Source organism: Acromyrmex echinatior, chromosome 12 (assembly GCF_024713525.1).
Source record: "Acromyrmex echinatior isolate Ae372 chromosome 12, ASM2471352v2, whole genome shotgun sequence".
NCBI classification, from domain to species: Eukaryota; Metazoa; Arthropoda; class Insecta; order Hymenoptera; family Formicidae; genus Acromyrmex; species Acromyrmex echinatior.
This window is the reverse complement of record NC_141863.1, coordinates 2,149,963-2,170,000: the sequence shown is the minus strand read 5'-3', so window position 1 is coordinate 2,170,000 and position 20,038 is coordinate 2,149,963. Positions and strand designations below refer to the sequence as shown.

The 20,038-nt window shown below is 31.9% G+C and overlaps 4 protein-coding genes across 17 annotated transcripts in view; 1 reads left to right on the top strand and 3 right to left on the bottom strand.

Annotated features, from left to right (window-relative positions):
• The window catches only part of LOC105153779 (angiogenic factor with G patch and FHA domains 1), a 14,236-nt gene extending 12,383 nt beyond the window's left edge, over nucleotides 1-1,853 (bottom strand). For 4 of the 5 annotated variants that reach the window (XR_847130.2, XM_011068821.2, XM_011068825.2 and 1 more), the window contains exons 1-4: nucleotides 1,164-1,853; nucleotides 678-914; nucleotides 396-536; nucleotides 45-201 (exon numbers count right to left, since the gene is read on the bottom strand). Coding sequence is in view for 4 of the 5 variants with exons in the window: in XM_011068821.2 (XP_011067123.1) it covers nucleotides 45-201; nucleotides 396-536; nucleotides 678-914; nucleotides 1,164-1,331 (703 nt within the window). In the remaining variant the exon portion in view is untranslated. The remainder of the gene's footprint in view (nucleotides 1-44; nucleotides 202-395; nucleotides 537-677; nucleotides 915-1,163) is intronic. The other variant, XM_011068822.2, reaches the window with a different exon arrangement.
• Nucleotides 1,854-3,569: 1,716 nt separating this feature from the next.
• mRpL54 (mitochondrial ribosomal protein L54) lies at nucleotides 3,570-5,041 on the bottom strand. Its single transcript, XM_011068826.2, has 2 exons — nucleotides 4,900-5,041; nucleotides 3,570-3,996 (listed from the first exon to the last, which is right to left on the bottom strand). Exons 1-2 carry the CDS (start codon nucleotides 5,000-5,002, stop codon nucleotides 3,695-3,697), a joined length of 405 nt encoding a protein of 134 aa, XP_011067128.1. The 5' UTR covers nucleotides 5,003-5,041; the 3' UTR covers nucleotides 3,570-3,694.
• Nucleotides 5,042-5,666: 625 nt separating this feature from the next.
• Nucleotides 5,667-11,099, top strand: LOC105153781 (uncharacterized). 5 transcript variants are annotated; one of them, XR_015547005.1, is made up of 8 exons: nucleotides 5,667-5,807; nucleotides 6,064-6,218; nucleotides 6,340-6,978; nucleotides 7,306-8,630; nucleotides 8,732-9,102; nucleotides 9,397-9,636; nucleotides 9,759-10,930; nucleotides 11,053-11,099. XR_015547005.1 is itself a non-coding variant. In XM_087412111.1 (7 exons), the coding sequence occupies exons 1-7, from the start codon at nucleotides 5,778-5,780 to the stop codon at nucleotides 11,074-11,076; spliced, it is 2,784 nt and encodes a 927-aa protein (XP_087268237.1). In that variant the 5' UTR covers nucleotides 5,667-5,777; the 3' UTR covers nucleotides 11,077-11,099. The 5 variants fall into 5 exon arrangements, 4 of the variants coding, with proteins under 4 accessions (XP_087268237.1, XP_011067129.1, XP_087268238.1 ...); XM_087412111.1 differs by lacking the exon at nucleotides 9,759-10,930; XM_011068827.2 differs by having other exon boundaries at nucleotides 9,759-11,099.
• LOC105153782 (doublesex- and mab-3-related transcription factor 1) lies at nucleotides 9,664-19,758 on the bottom strand. Of its 6 annotated transcripts, none has more exons than XM_087412122.1 (5): nucleotides 18,467-19,758; nucleotides 14,697-14,861; nucleotides 11,862-12,977; nucleotides 11,705-11,768; nucleotides 9,664-11,256 (listed from the first exon to the last, which is right to left on the bottom strand). In XM_087412122.1, exons 3-5 carry the CDS (start codon nucleotides 12,138-12,140, stop codon nucleotides 10,976-10,978), a joined length of 624 nt encoding a protein of 207 aa, XP_087268248.1. In that variant the 5' UTR covers nucleotides 12,141-12,977; nucleotides 14,697-14,861; nucleotides 18,467-19,758; the 3' UTR covers nucleotides 9,664-10,975. The 6 variants fall into 6 exon arrangements, with proteins under 6 accessions (XP_087268248.1, XP_087268245.1, XP_087268246.1 ...); XM_087412119.1 differs by having other exon boundaries at nucleotides 11,705-12,157; nucleotides 12,786-12,977; XM_087412120.1 differs by having other exon boundaries at nucleotides 11,705-12,141; nucleotides 12,786-12,977.
• Between the last annotated feature and the right edge of the window lie 280 nt (nucleotides 19,759-20,038).

Genomic DNA, 20,038 nt, shown 5'->3' with positions numbered 1-20,038 from the left:
TAAGAAAGATTAAATGCAAAAATAATAACAAATGCAAAATAAACCTTGTTCTTCATCATCACTTTCGCTATTAGTAGATACATCAGGGATTATTTCATCAGAAATGCCATCACTTTCACTTCCTGAACATTCGCCCTCTTCAAGTACTTTATCCCCCGAATTTTCTTCTTCACTTTTAAGTTTTCGTTTTTTCACGTCATCCTACAAGACAGACATATTCAAAATAATTACCTAAAGCTTATTGCTTGTATCTTTCAATATCATTATATTTGAAATATCCTTTATTAATTCATCTATTTCATTCAAAACATATAATTCAAACAAAATTTTGAATATTTTCTCACAAAATTTGATACCTAAACATATAGAAATGTTTTAAAAATTGTAATTGCTACCTTATGTGTTATTCCAATTTCTTCCTTCCTTTGGAAAGTTGTCTTGCCTGTATAGACTTGACTATGGAATTGATACGTATTACTAGTTTCATCATAATAATAATATATTCCAGTATTTCCATCGTAATATAAACCTTGCTTCTAAAATAATAACAGATTTGTACTCTTGTTATCTTTATACACACATACACATACACATACACGCGCGCGCGCACTTTATAGACACATATATGGAGATATATACATATGTTATATAAAGTTCATCAAGCAATATACACGTACTGTATCATAATAATATCCAGTATTATAATCATAATACATTCCTGATGTCTGTTCGTAAACAAAACCAGTTTGCAATAAAGCCGATTCTGCTACTTCCTTCACTTGATCTACTATATTGGATGACTTAACATTATGACTAACATCCCAATCTTGCGATAAAGATTTATTAAAATCTAAAGGATTCGTCTGAGTCCCACAGTGTATATATGCTTTTGTATAGAGCAAATTTTGTTGTTTCTGTGAAAGACAACATATGATTTATATTAATGAAGTAAATAAAAAAAGAAGCCAAGAAAAAAGAATAAAAAAGAAATATTTGTAAACACACACACACACACAAATATTTCTTTTTTATTTTTTTCTTGGCTTCTTTTTTTAAATAGAAATATTTGTGTGTGTGTATATATATATGTACACACAGCATATGATAAATATAGAGCTAATTAGAGATAATAAAAAAATATCAGTTTTATCGGAAATATATACCTGTTCCTTCAGTTTCCTTCGTAATTTATCAATTTTCTTCCGTTGTTTTTTAATATGATCACGCAATTTACATATGAACGTTATAACATGAGGCAAACTATGTAACTCTTCTGTAAAATCTTCTTCAAAGTCTGATACAATTTCTCCTTCTTCACTTTCACTGTGCATTTTTTACTTTTGTTTACCTATAATATATTACTGTTGATAATTATTTAGTTTAGCATACACAATCACAAAAATTGACAAAAAATATATCAATCGACGTTTTTTTCGTGAAACGAACGAATCTGATCGAAAAAAGTCTCTGGCCTGCGAATCGAGATATTAATCGTTAAAGTTGATGACTATTGAGGTTAGGAAATCACAGCCGCAAAATACTGCGATGCAAGCATGCGCTGCGATCACATTTTCATGCTCTATGACTACATGTGTAAAGGTTTTTACAAACTTGCTTCTACAGCAATATATTAATGTTTGTTTATTAATATTCAGATCATTCATCGTTCATGGGTTTACAACTACAACTTTCCAGAACTTTCTACGCGAAGCGCGATTCCAATTCCAATATTTCCAATTTCCACACATTTCCACATAATCTACATAAGGCGCGCGCGACGGGAAGGAGGGGGAAGAGAGAGGAGTAAGAAGAATCCTCCGCAATCGCTAAGCCCGGATCTACAATAGATTTTAATGGACCTTCTACAATAAACCATTAGTCATAAATCAGAAGTCAGAAGTTAAAAATTGAATAATCACAGTCGTCAATTTTTAGCATTTGACTTCTGATTTATGACTAATGGCTATAAAGCGGGGAGCACAGACTCTTGCATAATACATAATGCATAAGAAAATAAATCAATTAAAGTCCTCCGTTTCTTTTCTTTCCTTATGAAATAAAAAACTCTGATTGATTGAATTTCTTTATGCATAGTGCATAAAGGAATCATCCAATCAAAATTTTTCTTTCCCGTAAAATGAGAGAAAAGGAAAGATGTTGATTGGTTGATTCGCTTATGCACTATGTGTTATTTGTTATGCAAAAGTCTGTGTCGCGGCCCTAAGGACTGCGATATTCCACATAAATTGCATAGCCGCATAACTATATACATAAAGAAAAATATCCAGACACATTTCTATCATAAAGACAAATGTAAAATACAATTGGATGATTTTCTTTATGCATATGTTTATGCTATGCAAGTTACGTTATGATTCGTTCATTCTTTATAACTTAAGGTATAAAAATCTATTGTAGATTCGGTAAGGGCCATTCCACTTGCATAGCCGCAGCACAGACTCTCGCATAACGCATAAGGGAATCAACCAATCGAAATTCTTCTTTTCCATGAATGAGAGAGCACCCAGGCACACAGCACTTTATGTTGATACTTTGCACATTTTACAGTCACGCGATTTTATAATCTTACAAAGTAATCTTTCAAATATAACCCCATACACAATGATCTTGCGTCTCACTAAAGAACACTAAATGTAAGTGCGCATGATCATCTGAAATCTGATTCGCTCTTATATTGACCAAATTAAAATGGCGTTGATCAATTGGTGCCATGATTTTCTATGCTTGAAGGCTTAAACACAATAAACACAGGCAACAGAGAATAACGAGCCGTCCAATCAGAACTCTAATGTGTAAGTTCGATATTATATCCCAGAGCTCTGATTGGATGGCTCGTTATTTCCTATTGCCTGTGCCTATTGTCTGTGCCTATTGTGTTTAAGCCTTTACAGCGGAGATGCCAATTTCAGTGTATACAATATATAGTTCAGTGACTCTAATCGGCTGTTTCAGCGGCAAAAAGAATCACGTTAAAATGAACGCTTGATATTCATCAAGTTTGATCCTTTTTGTTTCGCTGAAACAGCCGATTTAAGCAGCTTGTGAAAATTTACCTTAACGATACGTTTGTGATGATTTCAACGCCAATTCGATTCGATGTTTAGTTGACAATTTCTTGCTGGGCAATTAACAATTTATTCATAAAAAATAAAATAAACTGTTTTTTTAAATTATAAATAAATTATATATATATATATATACACACACACACACACACACACACACACACACACACACACACATCAAAAAGTATATTATTTGTAAATGTGTATTAATTATAGAAAATATATCATCTGAAAAATAAGCGAAAATAAAAAATTCTATTGTTTGGATGCTCAAAAAGTATTCATACAGTCGAAAACTTTAGCTTCTAAAATCAAAAGGAATACATGCGAAGCTCATTTATTTATGTTAGAACAGAAATATATTCATTGTATAAAATTACTAATTAATGTTTATTTTTTACAAATAAGATTTTATAAAAAATTTTCTTGTACGAATACTTTTTGCTCTCACTATTTTATGCGTTAACGAATAACGATGACATGTTCTTTCATCTTATTTATATTATTAATTTGTATATCGATTTACAATGCAGAAATAACAATTATTTTCAGCGCTTTTCAATATAGCAAACTTATTACAGTACATAGTATATTTTCGCAAAAGTAAATTAAAACTTTCTAGTTCTACTTTTTTGATTGTTTCTTCTTAAACCGAATAATCGCAATCTTTTCCAATACTGTTTTGTATTTGGATCTAATTCTTCCAAAGGTGGAGGAGGGCCAGTTCTAATATTCCACAACCAATGAGGATATTCAGAATCTGGCTTTAACTCGACGTCTTTTCCTCCCTCTTTATAAATATTTGTACCGCATACATGAGTTAAGAGCCTGTTAACATCCGTTTCAACAGGCAACACTTTTTTTTCTACTGTAACTGGCTTCCTTAATTTCTTCATTCCTGGTCGGGTCGCTATAAAAAGAAAAAGAGATTTATTTACTTGCAATTTTCTTCAATCTAATGCATGTTCTTAATACGACGATTGTGTATATAGCTGCACAGTTGTGTTAGGCAAATTATCATTACGGTCATGATGACACAGCCATTAATGTAGATGATAAACCATCATTATCGATCGATATTATTTCATACTGCATATGCACGTTGTTTACATGCTCGATCCAGGAGCATGCGCGTGCGCGCGCGCGTGTGTGTGTATTATTATACAATATGTATAATCTCAATGATTGAGGTTATACGCATACTTGTAGTATCTAGATTTTATATATATATATATATAGGACCCCTAGTTTCTTGAAAAGAATCGTATACGAAAAGTATATAGTTTTACGTATGCCACCAACGAGAGCTATTATTAAAAATGGCCGCACAGGCTCTGGGATAAATTTTCGTAATTATATCAATTATTTTCTATTATATAGAAAATAATTTATTTTTAAAGCGCATGCAGAGAATTTGTACTTTTAAAGTAGATGTGTTTTTAAAGTAGAGAATTTACGTAATTGAAGCAGAAACTTATTCTAACCTCGTACATATTATTCTATGTCCGTCAATGCCATCGATATGACAGATTTCCTAACCTGAATAATCGTCACTTTAACGATTAATATCTCGGTCGAGGGAGCAGAGTGACACTTCTTTTCGTCAGATTCATTCATTTCGTGCAAAAACGCGTCGAATGAGTCTTAATTTCATTGGTTTTGGAGGTGTTGTAGCTAAAACTATATAATTGTACTTGCCGATACTCTTCAAGAATAGGAGGCCAGGATTGAAGTTGAGGCTCAATCAAGGCTTAAAGTCCTGGATATGACGAATGATGGACAAGATCGATGCATCAATTTTCCATTCCCTTACCTGGTCCGGCGTATTCTCTCGTTTGTACCGTATATCGAGTCGATATTATGGAGTTTCTTGGAAAATGGAAGAATCGGTTAATAACGGCGAGATTCATCATCATGCGTAGTATGTTTGATATTTATTTATAATATCGACTTGGTATTCTTGACTCTTAGTACTTGATATGTAGTACGGTATTAATAGTATAGTGGAGGTTGAAAGATTAGTCACAGCTGGTTGGTATCATCGGTATCGAGTTATCGCCTACCGATGCTGTAGAAACACGCAGAATATGTAACATGTAGAAACACAATCATACGTAAGTCATATGGAAACACACACGTAGAAATTAATATGTATGTAAGTATATTATGTACAAACTCGCAGGATGAAGCAATGTAGCCAACATGTCGCGAGCGTGAAATCGCATTTATGTATGTACATGCAATTTTTGCAGAGATATATTTTTATCTTCTTGATACACGATTCCTTTTCTCTCTGGCCTATGTCAGTATTCGCTTCGATACCTATATGTCGGAAACTATCATTCTCGATGGAGTCTTCTGAAGTAGAGGAGAGAATCGAATTACATGCAACACTATACACGTGATACATTGCGGTGTAGGTGTATGTGGTGCAGGTGGTGTATGGATATACATACATATGACAAGCACTACAGCCTACAGCACTATCAGTAGTGACAATGAGTGATAACAAGGACACGTAACACAACGCGGAAAGCAAAAGTATCACTTGTCTGTCATAGCTTGAGTTAATTATAAGATTCGCGATTAATATCCGACTAATAATTCTTCAAGTATTGCAAAGATGTTAAACGCTGCCAAAAGTGTGAAATACGCGCGGGTTTATTCTGTTAGATTATATAATGCCATGTAATGCCATTGAGCAACGATACTTCGACGCGGGTAAGAGTCGTGTGATTTTAAAATGTGTGAAATTCCAAGTGTTATGTTTAATTGTTATATTTAAATAAATGATTAAGTGTAGAGAGGCTAATGTAACACAATTTTAATTTTATCCTTTGATTGTAGAGTAGGGATAGAATAGAATTCGGAAAGAGATACATACAGTAAAGAGTCTCTGCACTCTCTAACCTTTCTCTTTTTATGATAACATTATATATAAACGTATACTTAATCGTTGTTGGCCGCGTTTTTGCAGACGAGAAAAATATTATTTGATACGAAAAATAAATCGACTGCTCGAGGTAACGTACCAGAGGAGAATCAATTTTTGACTATAGCAGCTGCTTTACCAATATTGCCTGGTGCGCCGGTACCCCCAAAGCTGTCAAAGCGTTGTTACAATTCATTTAGGTAATTGCTTTAGAGCTTTGCCAATTAGCAAAATTCGGTCAGTTTTATTCCAATTACCAATCGTTTCTTCGACAATTCTTAAAACGTTGGAAATCATTGGTTTTGTTGTATATATTGGTAGTTGCACTGGAACCCAATTTGAAATCGAAAATGCAGAAGCTGAAGGATGCAACGTGGTTACGTTACAATGGACAGGAGAAACGAGAACGATCGTGGCATCGAGAACTCCTGCCGAACGAGAAAAGAACCCTGACAGAATATGCCTCGATAGGCGAGGTCTGACAACGTTTCCTAATGTCATTGGAGAATCCAAATTGCGATTAATGTCTCTTCAGCATAATCTGCTAACCAAGATCGAGAGTTCCAACTTATCTCAATTGACAAAACTTGTATTTCTTGATTTGTACGATAATCAAATAGAAAAAGTATGCGATTTTGATTTTTTAGAAAATTTAAGAGTACTTTTATTAGGGAAAAATAGAATAAGAAAAATTGAAGGTTTAAAACAACTTTTGAAATTGGAAGTTTTGGATTTGCATGGCAATCAAATCCAGCAAATTACGGGCTTAGAGAACTTGTCATCATTAAAAGTATTAAACTTGGCAGGGAATAATATCAAAACTGTAGGGTGCAATGATTTTCAAGGTTTATTTTCGTTAAAAGAGTTGAATTTGCGCCGGAATAAATTAAAAAGGTTGCTAGGATTTGATGAGACACCACAATTACAAAAATTATATTTAAGCAACAATGATATTCATAAGTAAGTAATTTTGACAACAAGTTTTATTTACTTTCCAATACATCTTTAATCAATTGTTAGTTGCACGTGCTTATATGTGTATTTATATCTACAAGTTTTATTTTGAGACATCCACACTTGCATGTATAACACACTTGATGTAAATTATGCGCGCGCGCACGCATTACTTTTAAATCCATAAAGAAGAGATATTCAAATGTTTCCCTGATTATTCATTCTTCAAGTAAATTGTTTAGTAGAATACAGTAGAATAAATATACACATATACATATACCTATATGTGTGTGTATATGTACATATATAGGCCAAATTGATTTAATGTTTCAGAATCGAAGATATGAGTAGCCTCGCAAAAGCCTTGCAAATTAAAGAAATAACAATAGATGGTAATCCAGTAACTTTAAATACTGATTATATTTCCTTTCTTGTTTCGTACTTGCCAAGTCTGCAACTTCTATCAACAATGCAAATTAGCGAACAAATTCGAAGAACAGCGATGGCTTGGAGATTTTCCAAGGAACAATCCAATTCAGCATTTCTTGATCTTAGTACGCAAGTTTGTATGAGCGTACGTAGAGAAGAAGTAATATCAAATGCTAAAACAAATTGGGAATTTCTCAGAACTAAAGTCTCGCTTGATAATTCCAATAAAGTGGCAAGTAATAATGCAGGCAACAATAATATTAATATATTATTACGTACACAAAGTTCAAATAAATTCAATGCTATAAATCCAAAAAGTTTAGATAAAGCTAAAATAAAAGGTTTTGGCAGTCTCACATCGATAAATGAAAATATGGAAGCACGAAAGATACATATAAAAAAGAGAAGCAATTCTAGTGAGAATTTGTTCAAGTTAGAAGACACATCTAAATCGTATCTTTTAGAATTTAAACTTCCACCTATATTAGGTTCGATAGTAAATAATTTAACAAGTAATAGATTCGACAATAGATTGTCTAAGAATAATAAAGAAAATGATCGTAAGATGAAAGTGCTCAGTGAACATATCGAAAACGTATCGGATAGCGAGAGTGACAGTTCACAGAGTCATGGAAGCTTGAAAAGTGGCTTAAAATGTCATCTATTTACTCCTACTATGTACGGTTCAGCTACAGATTATGATAAATCTATCGTCTGTAATGAATTTACTATAGCGAAGGATATGTCCTCGATTACCGCAGCAAATTTTTATATTAACGATAATGAAAATCATATATACGATAAGGAAGCACTTGCTGCAACTCCAAAGAATTCGTTAAAGTGTCATGATGCAGTGCGAAACGAAAATACAGGCTTAAATAATAGATCGTTCCAAAATATAAAAGTATTTCATGCTCAAGATGGTCAGAATGATTACCAATCAAAATCGATCACAAGTTCTTCTGGATATTGTTCTTTGAGTTCAAAGACTAATAGTGTAGACAGTTGTAAATCATTGTTGAGTGATTCTAGCGTTTCATCGATTATTAAAAACGCTCACAAATCTCACGAAAGTGATAAGGATCATAAAAGTAGAATTAAGAGTGCTCAAACAAAAAAGATAGTATATTATAAAAGTAATAGAGCTGCAACAGCCAGAGCGAAATTTAGAGCTCTTGCTCCGTCAAGTCCGCCTCTTCAACAAGTACCACCTAAAGAAAGGGAACAGGGTAGACCAAGATTTTTTGATTTTTTCTGTCCAAACAATATATATTCATATTACTCATACGTGTTTGTGTAAAATAAAATGTAAAATCGGATCATTTTCTAGGTGGAGATTATTTAATAGAAATCGTTGGTCGCTGCCTGAATATATACGGTCAAGGTGCTTTACGCTTTATAGATAAAACTTGGGACGTGTCAAAGGCTCAAGATGTTAACGTTGTAAAATTTAATTATGTACAATTTAATGATGTGACAAAAATTTTAAGCAAATTAAAGAATAGATTTCCTCATGCGGAGCATTTCGTATTTAAAGAAACTAACATTAATCTTCTTGGTCAATTAAATGCCTTAGCTGAAGTACAAGGATTGACCAGTATAGAGATAGATGCAGGGAATCCTATTGTGTCTAAAGATTGGAAAATGTATGCTATATTTCGATTAGCTCATTGGGGACTTGCAGTTATCAATGGCAAGGAGGTATAATATATATAAGACATACAAATTATGACAAATCGTTTAATGAAACATGTAAAACACATGCGCGCGCACGTATCAAAAAAGATGAATTAATCGTTGCTCGTTTAACTTTTTGGATTCTTTTTCAGGAAAATTGTGCGTGCGTGCGTGTGTGTGTGTGTGTGTGTGTGTGTGTGTGTGTGTGTGTGTGTGTGTGTGTGTGTGTGTGTGTGTGTGGAGGCGGTGAGACGAGAGAGGGGGAAGGAATGCGGATCAATTCTTTTATTGAGAATTAAAAGTTCAATATTTTTCTAGATTACAGCTGAAGATGTGGAACTTGCAAATCAAGAATATACCGGTCTTATAGATATAGTAATGTGTTCACTGCCAGATTCTTTATTACAACCTTTGTTACAAAGACTTCATTTAGAAAAAGTGCAAAAACAAAGCGGGGAACAAATTACTGCCAAACAATTTCTGTTCAACTGTGACCCGGCACTTCGAAGTGTTGTTGCCAAGGAGGCGTTACAGTGGAGAAAGGGAAATGTAACGCAGGTAATGAAAATAAAAATAAATGTTAACTATTTTTTTATAACAAGGTCATGTTTTATGCTTAATTGTACACTAGAATGTATAAACGATAATATTATTGCAATATACATTGCAATTGTTTATAGGAAGATCTTATCTGGAGACACAAAGGCAAAGTACATTTGCTAAATTTAATCAATCTCACTATAAATGCTATACGCAAGTTACAAATCCTAGAAAAACAATGGCCATGCGTTCTGTATGAGATCGTTTCTAATACTCTATCTGATTTCTCTGAAATGGATATATATATGAAACGTTGCAGTAAAATGCTCGAAAGCGATAAATAGTATTGTACAATACCCGTGCCTTAAAGAGTAATACACACACACATATATATATATATATATATATGTATGTGTGTGTGTGTGTATGTATGTATGTATGTATGTATGTATGTATGTATGTATGTATGTATGTATGTATGTATGTATGTATGTATGTATGTATGTATGTATGTATGTATGTATGTATGTATGTATATATGTATGTATGTACAAATATATATATATATATATATCGCTATATTGCGTAGCGTATGTGATTTCTCATTTGATTACATTATATCGCAGAGAATAGTGTAAGAATAGTAATATGGCTTTGTTATGTTAATATTGGAACGTACGCATATATACAACAGAGACAATTTTATATTGTTATTGCTATAAATATATTCAATATGTTTGCTAGAATTGTGATACACACACACACACACACACACACACACACATTCATGTATAAAATAATAAATTGTACATAAGCATTGTTAATATTTCTCTCTTCTTGAATACACACACACACACACGCACGCACGCACGCACGCACACACACACACACACACATACACACACACACACACACAGAATCAACGAGGAAGTAAGATACACTTTATTATACGATATACTAAAGTGCTAATTACATACGACATACGACTGCTATTAAATAATTTGCACAATGTTTGTGAAAATGTCGTTTTTTTTTTCTTTTACTTATACGTACTAATTGGTGTACTATTTGTAAGATTATTTATTTCATCGCGGTGGGATTAATCGTTCAAGTACCAATTAACGAATACGAACAAAATATCTCACTCCGTTTCTTATTGAAAAATTTAGCATTGCCATTTATTATGTATCCTGCTGGAATATATTGTTGGAAGATAAGTGCGATATTTATTGATCATTCGATGCAGATAAGTGCATGTTGTGGTTGCGGTATTGTTGGCAATTCTCAAATTGCCAGATCAGAATCTGAATAGGTAATAGCTCGCTAATACTCAAACAATTAAAATACAGATAATAGATTATTTCGTACCGATAATAGATTCCACGCTGAAGGAAATTGGCGCTTTTTTTTCTAAACAAGGTTTATTGGTTGTAGGACAGCTTCGCAAATCTCTCGTAGAAATAAAATTATTCAACTCTTCATTCGCTATGTATGATTGCGTTACCTCATTGAACCACGGAACCATTGTCGGATATGCAGAATGGAAAGACTCTATCTTCAGTATGGGTTCAGCTTCTTGTTTTTGATCACATTCCAGAGAAGATAAATTGCTCAGCAAACGTGCAGGATGAGCTGATACTGAAATGTGTAAGAGTATGTAAACGTTTGATATAACTTTGTGCACTCTCAAAAACACCATACTGCAAGAATACACTTGAAAAGATAGAAAAAAAATGGAAATATGTAGGATAATAAAATTGGATATATATGTAGATATCCAGTGCCAATAGATTGAAATATTTTCCAACCCCTTATATTATTTATAATATGCATTATACTTCTTCATAATTCGCTATCTAAACTTTTGCTAATAAAAAACATGTCACATATTTTAATTTATTGTTAAATCTCGAGAGTTTATTTTTATTTTGTTGTAATAATTTACAATGTCCAAAGGGTAGAGTAGCATGTTTGGAATATTAAACATCAAATCAATACATACATTATTGACGTATCTACATATTTCCGAACAATTTCTTCTCACGGTAAAATTTGAAAGGGTTTACAGGATTTTAGATATACTCACATGCGCCAGGTAAACCATGTACGGTATTTAATCCATAAAAGTCCTGCGTCACGCTGATACTCGTCTGCGTGAAATGTAAATGATGCCTTTGAAAATTCTTGGTTCTTCTACCGCAGACAGGTTCGTTGTATTTTGCTTTAGTATAATAAGGACTTACAGTGTCCGCTGATATTTTATTTACTGAAGATAAAAGATTGTCGCCTTGCGCTTGTTGTTGTCTACGTAGAGCAACTTGCGCTGCCATTACTCGCTGCCTTTCGACGACTAGAAGACAACAAGGACATCGGCAATCTTTCCATGCACAGGATCTCTTGTGACCTTTCAAGCCGGATATTACACCATGATTTCGACATCTCGCGCACTTCGGACTTCTTAAACGTTGCTCCACATTTGTGTTTGTATTCAAACGACTCGAAGTGCCTCCGCTAGTTTTCATTCTGATTTTGATATTATCTTGAGGGAGGGAGAGAGGAGAGAGAGAGAGAGAGAGAGAGGAGAGAGGGGGGAGAAAATGATACGTATAATTAACGGAATTATATTTAACAGATGGAATATGTTAATTTGAGTCAAATCTGAAGTTATTCAAGTACGATAAACTAATACTTTCAGGTTATTTAATACGCAATCGACATTAAACACATTTGTTCCACAGTGTTTGCAATTCCACAGTATACATCGCGTAACATGATCATTGACACATTCAACAAGTCCCGCAAATTCGCTCACAATTGGATTAAAAAATTCTTTTCGCGTATTTGAAATATTTTATACATAGAAATACTCTCATTCTTCGTTATGCGCATTACCGGTCGTTTTGGTTTTCAATTAAGTAACACAAGAAGAATTTGCACACATTACATATAAATTTTTGACATGTGCGAAAAGCTATTTTTTTCATGAACTATTCTCTTTTATTGTATTTGATAAAACTTGCCTAAAAGTGTTCTTTTCCGATACTTTTGTTAAGCGCTTATTTATTATATTCGGTTCTTCTTAAATATCAATTCTTCTTAAATATGCGGCGTTGACCGAATTGTTTCCTTAGCTGAGTTACTCGTCTTACTCGGATAGAGATACGTACTTGTAAGAGTATTTCTCGCCTTTCGCGAAGGAGGTGTTGTTTCATCTCCTCCTACTATGATTCAAAATGTATTTTTAGCAAGCCGATGTATTCCTATTGGCTCGAAAGCTCAGTAAACTCCGCCGCTTTCGTCGACTGCGAACCAATGGATTACTATGTTTTTCTTTGTTTTTCTTCTTGTTGCAGATAGCTCTATGAAAGAAAAATTCTTCATTAGTTTCTTTGATTATAGTTTGTAAGATAGAAACATATCGATATATTATATATATATATATATATATATATATATATATATATATATATATATATAATATATATATATATTGTTAGATTGACATGCGTACAATATTATATACATATATCTAAAAAATTAGTCCTGAGCCGACATCTAAATAACTAATTCTCTAGTGTTGTTTGACTTTTTTATATTGTACATTTGAAGAAATATTGTGGAATTTTTTAGATGTTGGCATACATATATCTAGAGCCAATTTCGGTCATTTTTTTTTTAATTCTTTGTATCTTTTTTGTATCTATTAATTATAATTATTGTATAATAAGTCAATGCAAGAGTTAATTAGTTTTCAATTAATAGCCTGTTCATTAGTTAATTTCAATCCAATTGTTATCGTTCCAGTTGTTTGGAAAAATAATCTTGTTCTTGAATATCTTTTTTCTAGGAGGGACATATTTTTAAATTGCTATTGGCGAGTGTACACTTTTCTATATATCTATAATACATTCTTTCTTCATTTCTATATTTCGTTCTTATATTTTTTCTGATGCTATCTAATTCTTATTGATATGATAAATTTTTAAATTAACATTTGTTTCATATTTGAAGAAAAGATTTGAAGAAGAGGTGCCATTAAAATTAAACGGTAGCGCACAGGCCGATGCAACATCCTTTTAGAAATAACATTGAGTATGCAGTATGTTAACCAGGTGGTTATCGAGGAAGAGACCGTAGTGGAAGTTCGCGGTGTCACTCATACATTGAGAAAACATACTCGAAACTAATATTAACTGTGTGTTGGCAACATCCGAGAGGATCGTATTAACGAGCTCTTAGAGCAAGATCACAGAAAGAATGCCATATGGTTGCAGCTGCTGGCATATAACGTGTTGTTAGTGGAGATTGTCTGTCTTCTATTTTTGCGGTACATAATACGATCCATGAACAAAGCAACGAAAGGAATCGTATTTTATATATATTGATCGAATATGATTGCTAATTGTTGTTGCCAACATTTTATATATATATACATATATATATATATATATATATATATCGTACATAAACATTTTACTAATTCCGATGAAAATAAAAATCAGAGCGTAAATCGAATGTAACAGAAGCATAAACGAAACTTCTAGGAGACGAAAATTGAAACATCAAAATATAAAAGAAGTTTAAATGCTTCTTTTACATTTCATTGTTCCAATTTTCGCCTTCTAGAAGTTTACACTTCTTCCATTAAGGAGACATGTTTATTTTTTATTGAAAGAAATTAAAACAGTGCTTATATATTTGCAAAGTTTTCAAGCACAGTTGAAAATTAATTCTTGGATTTTCAAGGTGTGCATTATAACGTGTGTATCTTGAAAGTCTACATCGTTTTCGCTATTTATTTAATTAATTATTCTTTACTCAATCAATTAAGCGATGTATAATTGGGCAATACTTTTAATTACATATTTGTAATGTTCTGTGTTCATAACATTTTACTACATAAGTTGAGTGATGAAAATCCACCTATGTAATACATCTTTTTCCACGGGATATTTTATTCTCTTAAATTTATGTGGTTAGACAAGTTTAAATTTACATATGTCATGTGCGTGCACGCAACACACACACACACACACATATATATACAGTAGATAGTAGTAGGCAGGCGTGACACGCACCAAAGAATTCATTCTAATGAGCGTGGAACGAAGGGGTGTCATTTTGGATGTTTTTTCTTTTCTCTTTCCATCATGGGCAGTTCTGTCTAAGGATGTTGTCAAGACAGCAAATATGTTGACAGGTCATTCAACATCTTTTTCCATATCTTAGTCGCACGATGGGACCTTAAGAAAAATAAAGGAATTGTTGAAATGATAAATTATTTTACGTTTATTCTTTAGAGTGTTTCTTATAAGAAAGGAATACACAATAATCAATCGAAAATAGCATAATTTTTGCTTTTACTAGAGAAATTAAGCAAAATTTTTTCAATACACAATTATTTCATTACACTACAATTTTAATCCTTATTCTTACTCATAGGATCACTCCACGTGTCACGTAAAATACGCGGGTAAAATATGTACTAAACTTACATGATGGTTTCACTAATTCATTAAATGTCATTTCACTTTTTAATCGTATACTAAAAAGTTGAAACTTTTATTAAGTAAAATTGTAATTGAAAACCATATATGATAATCCTTGGTGAACAAATTTTGCTGAAATTAATTCCACGTTTTGGAATATTTCAACGAAATTGTTAAAAATTTGCTAAAATTTCACTGAAAGTGAATTTTTTAGTTAACATAAAAAATCGTTAAAATTAAACTGAAATTTCTCTGAAATTTTTGCTGAAATTTCTCTGAAATTTTGCTGAAAATAAATTTTTCAACTAAAAATCGCTGAAATTAAACTAAAATTTTTCTGAAATGCTGAAATTTTACTGAAAAGTGTTTAAAAACATGAAATAATTTCAACAAAATTTCCACTAGGGAGGACCTTATAGAAACGTAAAACGCAAATGACTTGGAGGATCACAAAAAATGACGTGGAGAAAAAAGAGTTAAGGAGATCCTAAAGCCTCCTATTTTATCACGTAAGGACGTATAATTTTTGTATAAGAAATATTTTTTTCTCTTTCACCGATTTGAAAATCCTTTTCCAGGATTAAAGCATACGCATTAATACGTGTCTGGAAAATTGAGTCTGGGACGTGGTGCCGAGAACAATAAAAAATTTCAAAATTGATATATTTTTTACCATTTCTTAATGTAATATGGCGTCTCAGCTGAAAAATCATGACAATATTTGCTTGATATGAAAACTTTGCAACATGTACGTACAAAATAGTGATTTCCAGACACATAGTTTACACGAACAAACAACATTGAGTTCTTAGAATTAACTTAGATGCTTTATCGCGACAAATTTGTTATATGAAAATTGACACGTACGTATATCATAGGTTGCGTGAGATATTACTGTGGTAGTATAAAAAGACATGTCGATGTGCGGCGCGTGGCGCGACCTCTAGTGATTTCATCGGAGTTCGAGCTTTGCTTTAGGATCCCTTTAAAATTGCGTTAATCATATGGATTAATTTTATACATGAAGCTTTGCCTGTTTCTCATTGTCGATTACAAAGTTGAAAAGATGAAAAGGCATAATTTATATATATATATATATATATATATATATATATATCATCTTTTCAACTTTTATAAGACTAAAGATCGATATATCGATAGTATACATATATATATATATATATATATATTATCGATGTATCAAAAGAACAGACGCTATATGTATAATAATATACAAATGCAATATCATCAATTTACGAATAACGAATAATGAATTAAACAGCAAATTTTTAAGATTTTTGTTATTTTTGACACGCGTTGAAAGGCAAATTTATCATTTGTTTTATATATTTGTAATATCATGTTTCGTAGATTTTAAATTGTGAGAAAATAAAAAAAGTAACAATATTACGTAGATATTAAATACGAATTATATCAAGCAAATTAAGGTGTTGAGATTCGGATCCCGAACTGAGTGTATAATACTCGCAATGCCGAATTGCACGACCAATCTCACTTGGTATCTTGGAAAGTTTATTATCGGATTTACCGGGATATTATTTCTCTACATCAGTTTCTTGAAAGAAAAGTGAGCATCTTCAACATATAGACCAAACTAAATCAGAATGATGAATAGTGATGTTAGAAGTAATCCTTTTTTTATCCGACAGTAAGAAATATTGTGTGTGCAATACTAGAATGAGAGAATTACTGCAGAAACAGAAAAGTGAAAAGTGAGTCACGCTGGTCATACACTCGCGTCTTCCTAAAGCTTTTATTGTATATAATTTTTTTTTCTTTTTTTCATATTAATAACGTCATAATAATATAAAAAGTAATAATAAATGGGAGAAATATAAGCGCGTCGACAAGCATGTCTCTCGAGATTATATATTTGATCATATAGAATCATAAAAGGATTACGTTTCGTATGACCGGTGATATCATAATAACGAATTTATGAAAATTGACATAACGCAAAAAGTACTAATTTTCAATACATTAGACGACCAAGTAGATGCAAATGTATAAAGGGGTAAGTAGATATGACATCTTAGTCAGAGATATTTGCTCAATTTAAAATAACGTTTTTATACTTTTTATGTGTCTATAATTTAACTAAAGATGAAACATGGATAATTAGAGGAGTAAAAGTACTATTAAATATATCATTCGAACAAGTATATCTATTTTAAACACACGCACATATCTCTGCTTTTTTTTAAAGGTTTTCTCTTCCGTACTATTTTTTTTTAAACTACGTTTTTTTCTTTTGAAAATTTTGCAAATTTTTGAATAGATGCGAAAAAAGAAACACATAAGATCAAATAGTACCATCATAAAAAAAAATAATGCTGTTATTTTTATCTTTTCATTCAATACAGGATGCAAGATAAACGTTATTTATGTGGATGCAACAAGACAATGCAATTGTAAGTTTTCTTTTATTAATTCGTATTTTGATTTGCAAATATTAGTGTTTACAATACATATTAAGATAAAATATTTTTAATACGATAATCACAATAATGTATAACATGTAAAATAATAATTAATTACTTAATTAATTTATGTAATTGTGTACAAATTAATTTACATGAATAGAGTAAATTTTATAAATCTCTAGAACGTGGAACGATGATATGATATCGACGATTTCAAATGATTTTATCAAGCATAAGAAGTCTTGTCCGAAAAGTCGCTGTTGCACCAGAAGAAATTCTTGTTGAGAGAGAGAGAGAGAGAGAGGGGGGGGGGGGAACGATAATGCGACAATTCATTGCTCAAGATGTACTATTTTTTAAAGATAAGATCTCTTATTTAGAATGGAGCTTTTTTCTTATTATTTGGAATTATTTCCTCACAATTCATTCAATCGTCACCAATGTAGCAAATAATAAAGATATAATCCATAAAAAGAATCGAAAAAAACATATTAATTGCAGACTCATTGAAATTACGTAAAAGACAATTATATTTTTTATAAACAATGTCAGGTCTGTCCCTTTCGAGTAAAAAGGGGTACAATTTGTGGTATTTAGATTGTCTAGTCCGCATCAAACTATTATGCTCATTATCATATTATGTATGTAATTGTGCTATTATGCATAATACACGATGGTATGCAACAATACCTCTTACGAGCATCTCTATCTATGTATATATATTGGCAACTAGCGAGTTAGCTATGAGAAATTCTATGAATAAGTTCGACATATTGTAGGAGAGTAACACGCCCGGTCGCACGCTCTGAAAATCCGAAACTCGATTAATACGCGTCCCATCTGTAGGTGAAGAGTCTATAAGTAGATCCTGCGCGGGCAGGACGTCAGTCATATTCGTATATTATTTATACTGACCTCGTAGACACGAGACACCTCGTTGCTAACGAGATGGCCGCTTGATCATGCGGTGTGTGCGTGCATGAGTGTGCGTGCGTGCGCGTAATGATATATTTAATATATGTATTTTCAACCGCACGACATTAGGATGTTGTTAATGTTTATTAATTTGTCAAACGACGAAATATAAAATATTTCTTTTCCCTCCCTCCTCCTTTTTTTCCTTTCTCTTTCTCATATTGATTAATCGGTTATCTTTATTACGATGAGATTATTTGTTTGACATCATTCATTTTACATTAGCATAATGTACAAAACATTCTTCTCTTTTTATCCTATATTTTTCTTTTACTCCAATCAAAAGTTATCTTTTATTCTGAAATGATTAATTATTCTTGAAATAAAAATCAGGAAGCTGAAAATAGTAAAGCGGTTGAAAATTACATGAAATAATACATGGAAATATAATCTTTCGTTTATAACTTTTCGACGTATGCACCTCAAGTTTTTCCGCAATCTCCATGATGGTAATCTATATGTGAGATCTCTCTGAATGGCAGGCTTTGTAAGAGGTAAAGACATCGCAGCTGCGTCTCTTTCGTATTTTGCGCGCATTCCGATGAAATAAAACGAGATGGGCTTGGGGTAGCGGCCCGAGAGTCGAGAAGAAATATTTCGAAATGAGAAGATGTTAAATGAGCAAACTGTCCGACTGTCACTCCGCCTAGTACCTAGTTTCTCAGTGCTTCACGAAAATGTGAGTTAAAATGATCTCGTGAATATATATCACAAGTTCTTCTGTCGAAAATACACATGTAACATTTCTCATGTTATGAAACTTTTAGTATATATTTGTTTTTACACGTCTTAGCGCAATATACATATATTTTTAATAATTAGCCTAGTAAACGAGAATGGATTGAAATTAATTATGTTGGATTGCAATTCATTTTAATTTATCCAAATTCGCGCTTTAGAGCCCGGAGCTGGATTGAAATGAATTGAAATGAATTGATATCCGAAGGCATAATTTTAATTGAGTGTACCTTTTGTATCCGGGATTTATTAAAATATAATTTATAAATTTATTAAATTTCTCGAATTTGAAAGAACTAATAATAAAAATTTAATATTATGTTAATTAATGTATAATAATTATTAAAAACAAATTATTAATGGAGATAGTCAATTTTAAAGATATCCAGTTTTTTTATAATTAAATTTAATTTAGCCCTATAATTATTAGTTAAATTACATAATTGATTTAATAGAATGAGTTGTAATAATTATATTATTTGTTTAAAACTCGTTTCTGTTCATGAATTTATAGTTCTTTCTTTATAAATAGAACAGTATTTTTATGTTTATTTTTAATATCATTGATTGAAACAGGAGAGAATATTTCTATTCAATATTATACTCGCCGGATATAAATTCAGGACTTACATATTTCCGTCATAACTTTTTTTTATTTAAACTTTAAACAAAAGTGCGTATTTTCATCATTTAATCACTGTGATTATCATGTCATCATATTGAAATCAGATTTAAATGAATTCAAATGGATTCATCAGAATGGAAAAATCAGAA